Source organism: Octopus bimaculoides, chromosome 8, assembly GCF_001194135.2.
Source record: "Octopus bimaculoides isolate UCB-OBI-ISO-001 chromosome 8, ASM119413v2, whole genome shotgun sequence".
Lineage (NCBI taxonomy): Eukaryota > Metazoa > Mollusca > Cephalopoda > Octopoda > Octopodidae > Octopus > Octopus bimaculoides.
The window spans coordinates 72,455,365-72,461,095 of NC_068988.1; the positions used below are offsets into that span (position 1 = coordinate 72,455,365).

General features: G+C 33.6%; 1 protein-coding gene across 2 annotated transcripts in view; it reads right to left on the reverse strand.

Moving 5' to 3' along the window:
- LOC106872647 (integrin beta-3) overlaps window positions 1-5,731 on the reverse strand; it is an 82,904-nt gene that overhangs the window by 34,507 nt on the left and 42,666 nt on the right. For both annotated transcript variants that reach the window (XM_014919709.2, XM_014919708.2), the window contains 4 exons: window positions 3,247-3,334; window positions 2,577-2,643; window positions 1,014-1,100; window positions 130-213 (listed from right to left, as the gene is read on the reverse strand). In XM_014919709.2, the coding sequence (XP_014775195.1) occupies window positions 130-213; window positions 1,014-1,100; window positions 2,577-2,643; window positions 3,247-3,334 (326 nt within the window). The remainder of the gene's footprint in view (window positions 1-129; window positions 214-1,013; window positions 1,101-2,576; window positions 2,644-3,246; window positions 3,335-5,731) is intronic.

The window sequence follows — 5,731 nt, forward strand, 5'->3', positions numbered from 1 at the left end:
TTTTTCTAATTCTAATTTCGTTGGTATAATATGTCTTTAATCCCTCAGCCAAGAATGAAATAATTTATGAGAATTTGGCTTTTGGAATATCTAGAGAAACATATTTTATAATTTGGGTTCGATAATTACCTTTCCATCTCCAGCAAAATGAACGAATGCATCAGAGAAAAGTAAGAGCAGTTTTCGAGAATATTTCCGCCAACCAATGATATCCTGCAAAGAAAATAAAGCAAATGTGTTGTTATCTGAAGAATGACAAACCACTTTACGTGCAGCCGCACTTGTCCGTGTCAGTGAGACACCATTCCACAAGAATAGCACTTTGAGGGCTGAGTTTTGTCAGTATCACTGTGCTGTGTTCAAAACCTTATCATTTGGCTCATATTCATCGTCTTAATTGATTAATCAGCTGATGATTTACGAAGCACGTTTTGTAAACGCAATAAAATCTTGGACCACAGTAGAATCTTGACCTATAATAGTGCTTTGGCATAACTGAATTTTGAACCATTATGAAAGCTCACGTAATGATATAAGTTTGGGCTACAGTGGAATCTAGAAGCTTGGGTCATGGGTGAGATTATGTACATAACAGAAGCTTGGGCTATGGCGATAGAAACTTTAGCCATGGTTGAAATCTAAATGGCACTTCTTTCAACACCATTTCCAAAACTATAGAAATATTGTATTGCACCTAATTCTATTCATTGTAATGTTAAGTAGATGAAAGAGAAATATTTCGTGGTTTGGAAGCCAGTTTATAGTGGATGGTTATTCCAGAAGTTCTTCACCCACTCACACCATCTAGATCTAGAATAAAGTAAGGATGTATTTTTTCCTGGTTGACCACCAAATGTTTGCGGTGGATTTTAACTCAACAACTAAATGGTTATAGTCCAAGACTATAACTGTTTGTTTCTATTCCATAATACAATGGTACACTACGGGTAAAATGGTATGGTTTACATTATCTAAAGTATAGATCCTTGAGATAAATTAATATGTAGACTTACACGACACAAAATAGCTTGCAGAACTGCATCTAGACCAGCTTCCGGTTCATCTTCACTTCGACCAATTATATCTTTATTCATTTCAGTCTGTAATAAACAAGCATGTTATTATATTTATACCACAAATAAATCTATTGTTTGATAATGCACCCTATTCCCATTATAGCATTAATCAAATAATAGACGAAATATATTTAATCCTTATTTTGATAGTTAAACAGCTGCAAATGTATACAAGGACTGTATATGACTGCAAGACCGTGACGCAGAACGCACAGCAGTAAATAAGAAAGTAGTATAATTTATGAGGTTTTCCTTCAATTTTTGTAGTGTTGACTTCATTTTTTCCCTATTAAGAGTCACTTGCAGGTGATAAATTCCATAAATCTGCTAACGAACATGCAATTAAATGTAAAGGATTAATTCTTGATTTCTTTTTTCGTCGCTGTCCTCATTCATTTTTACAACTTAAGAAACATTTTCCCCCCAATACTGACCAATACATTCTCAATATCAGTCTTTATCCATGGAAAATCCATCAACACATCAGGCTAGATTCTCATTAACTTGGGAAATCTTGTCTTTCAGAAATCTCCGAGGACATAATGTTTTGTAGCCCCGTTTTTGTTATTCAAAAATGTGATCAATGGTATATCTAGTCTTTTTAAAGATTGTTCACTTAGAATTAATGTTGAACTTAAAATGCTATGACAGAAGAGAGATAATGGAATAGCAGAATCCAGTAAATCATAGAATTTGATGATGAATTTCAATGACAAGAGTTTGACCTTGTTTGCTCATCCTTCCGGGGTCGAACATATAAGCTGTAATCATCTACGAGTGACAGATGGACCTACTTTGCCACTTCTATAGAAATACGGCCTTCTGCCAATCTATGAAATCAATATTAGAAGTTTAAAATTTTAAATATCTTTAAAGTAACCATCAGGCACAAACAGTGAAAATTTACTGCTTCTCGTAAATTTCAAGTTAATATTCTACTAACTATTTACTTATTGGACTGAGCTCACGGGATATATGTTAAACTGATTGTGTGGTTTGAAGTTTCCTTCCCAATCACATGGTTTCGGGTTCAATCCCACTGCGCGGCACCTTAGGCAAGTGCCTTTTATTATAGCTCCGGGCTGACCAAAGCCTTGTGAATTGATTTGGTAGACGGAAACTGAAAGAAGTCCGCTGTGTTGTGTGTGTGTATGTGTGTGTCTATGTGTGCGTGTGTATCTGTGTGTGTGTCTTGTGTTTGCCCATCGCCACTGCTTGACAACTGGTTTCGGTTTGTTTCCATCGCCCTTAATTGTGTGATTAAACAAAATTGACAGATAGAATAAGCACCAGGTCTTAAAATGTATGTACTGGAGTCGATTCGTTCGATGAGAACCCTTCAAGATGGTGCTCCAGTATTGCCACAGTCTAATGACTAAAACAAGTTAAAGATAAAAGATTTCAATTTCTAAACTTATAGCAAATTTTTATTTTTATTACCCAGAAAATACCACATCAAAGGAATTCGAATTTCAAAGAGATGTAAAGTTGTTCACTTGCCTGAAGTAATGTTATGTTTGTGGTGAGACTCACGCGATTGGTGAATAAAGTAGATATGTTTAACAATCTGGAAAAAATGTACACTTCATTAAAAACATGATATAATTTTATAACAATTCACAGGAACACTTTATGGGAAGGAAATATTTCTAATACCTTTGTGTAAATGTGTGTGTGTGATATTATTTATCTTTTTCTACTCAAACATTTTGTCAAATGTCTAATTCTGGATTCTGACAGTTCTCCATGAAACTGAGACCTAGAGTACAATCTACTTCATATCTATTTATATTCATATTAGCTTGTAGTCAAATCTGCTGTCGACCTTGAATTACTTGCCTTTTGTTTTGTTTTGTTAGTCTTTTTTTTATTTTTTGGGTTTCTTTGTTTTGTTTTGTTTCTCATTACAAAAAAAATCTATTATTACTTGCTTTTATTTATTTATTGAAATTGACAAATTACCTTTCAACTAAACTTTTTTATCATAAACATAATCAGGCGTTATACGAACTAATATACAGTTGTTATTAATTAATTCAATTATATTCACTGTCTAAAATTAACTGTTAGCGTGATAATCCAAAATATTTAATGAATTAATGACATCTGATAATGTATTTTTTATCGAAACTGTACTAACTTAATAGGAAACTTTTCGAATTATATTTACCTGTCATGGGTAAAAGGTAACTCGGCTCTGTCAACAAATGTTCCGAATCCAACAAGGAAATTTTTCGAAATTTTTCCCAGACTTTTAGCTGAAAAATAAACAGTTATATAAGAGGTTACACAGCTTCAATAGCGGAATAAGTTAAACATACGACTACACACCATCTTTTATCATAGTCACAGATTAACCGGAGCCTTATGAATGAACTTATGTAGACGAGAAACTGTTCGGATGCCCGTCGGATTGATTGCACCTTCAATTCAAAGATCTACTCTTGCTAGCAATGTATGATGGGGTGCTGAAAAGATCCTGGCTTTGCGTAAAAGAAAATACAGGAGGATCAGTTAATTATAGTTTTATTCAACATATTTCCCTCTCAGATTCACACACTCATTGCTGTAGTTCTTCAGTTTTTCTAAGCCCTGTAAAAGAACTTGGAAAGTTGGACCTCCAACCACGCCTTTCGTGATAACCTTAAAGCCAGGAACTTTTCCGCACCTCAGACTGAGAATTACTTTGAGGTTACTTGTGTCTATAAAATGCTCGACCATTTACTTGATAATTCATTGAGCAAGCAGTTTAGTTGGTCGAACAACTGAACACTTATCGTCGAAACTGGAGATCCATTGACTTTATTAGAAATGTCCAATGCTATTCTTAAAATTATTAAGGACATCAGAAAAATTAAATATTTTTGATCGTTATTCAAACCCATTGTCACAACCTAACACAAATGAAATTACATTCCTGTTTCATGGAGCTCACCATTGCTTATTTGTTTGTTTGTTTCTTTTTTCTTTTTAGTTGCTTTTCAATATAAAGCACAAATTCCCTAAAATACATGTATTTATTGCACAGTTTTACAAAAAGGAATTTTAATTATTCTCTAGTCATAATATAAATTCATGATCACAAATTAAATAATGTGATATAGCACAGAGGATGTGCAACGAATTCAGTAAAGTGAATAATTGACATTTTGTGGAAGGGATTGGAATCAATAAAAACCAGTTTACAACGCAGTCAAATTGAAGAGAGGACAAGACCTACTTTATTTCTTTCGAACACATTTTTACACCCAGTTTCAAGCTATGTACAACAAACCGGCAATTTTATTTGGTCCTATTTTTAGATAGATGTAACCTTGTTATAATTTCGAAGAGAAGTAGAAGAGTAGTTAAAAGTTTTAACCCTTCTTAACAGACATGTTTAATGAGTCGCTTACTTCTTACATTCTCTCGGAATGTTTCAGAATACTCATCATTAATTCTTTGCCAAATTACCATTTGTGGCAAAAAAGTTTCTTGAGAACATTTTTGATAGATATAAAATGAAGTATCTACACCACTTTCTATATTTTAAAATGGACGGTAGAGAGAATCGGTTCGTTCAAAACACTATATTAATTGTTTTACACAACAAGTATATAAATTAATATTTATAACCATGACTTAATTACATTTCATTCTTGAAACAGATCAATCCATTAATACTACGGTAAAAAGAACGAAATCTTCAACAAGATAAAACAGCGTAACACTCCAAAACTATCCATAGTAATTATGATAAAAAATGTACATTCTCTACAAGTGAGCCCATAAATAAACATGGGCTGCGTTGTTAATCCTTTATTCCGTCTACTTGTACTAGTATGATAAAGTCTAAACTGTAATCACATAGCAAGACCTGCGGATAATCCTCTAGAATTTCCATACTGTCAGAAAATAATAGAACTCACGACAGAGTTAATATCTGGAAACTGCTGATATGGTCCAGTAGTGTCTGTAGTATCAATTTAGACCTAAATCTAATTACTTTCAATGAACAAAGCAAAGTCCAAGCTATAACCGCATTAAGTTTCAACAGCGATATCAAAAATGGACCAGTCTTGTCACGAACTATGTTCAGTTGATTCTGACTGAGGAGTACATTAAGGGCACATGTTTCCGTGGAATACTCAGCCATTTACATGCTAATTAATTAATGTAAATTCTTGGTCATATAAATATCAGGCAATCTTTCTCTAATTACATGATCCTAATAGAAAATATAATGAAGACCAATAATGGTTGTGTTCTCCCCAAATTGTGAGATTTAAACTGATATAATAAAACAGTTCTATATTTAAGAGATGAGGAATTATTTACATTATTTACATTATCTACATCACTGGACGATACCTTAACTTCAATTCCCACCATCCATACAGTGTAAAGAGAGGAATTGCTCAGTGCCTAAAACACCGAGCAAAGAATATAAGTAGCGATCGTGATACCCACCACGAGGAAATGATCAAGCTCAGTAACAATCTACTAAGAAACAACTACCCCAAGAACATACTATCTACTCCAATTATGAAGAAAAGAGAGGATGAAACCAATAAACTGTCTACAGTCTGTCTATCCTATGTGAAAGGCCTCTCCGAAAAGATACAAAAGATATGCGGCCCATATGACATCAGGGCAGTATTCAAGAGCAATACAAC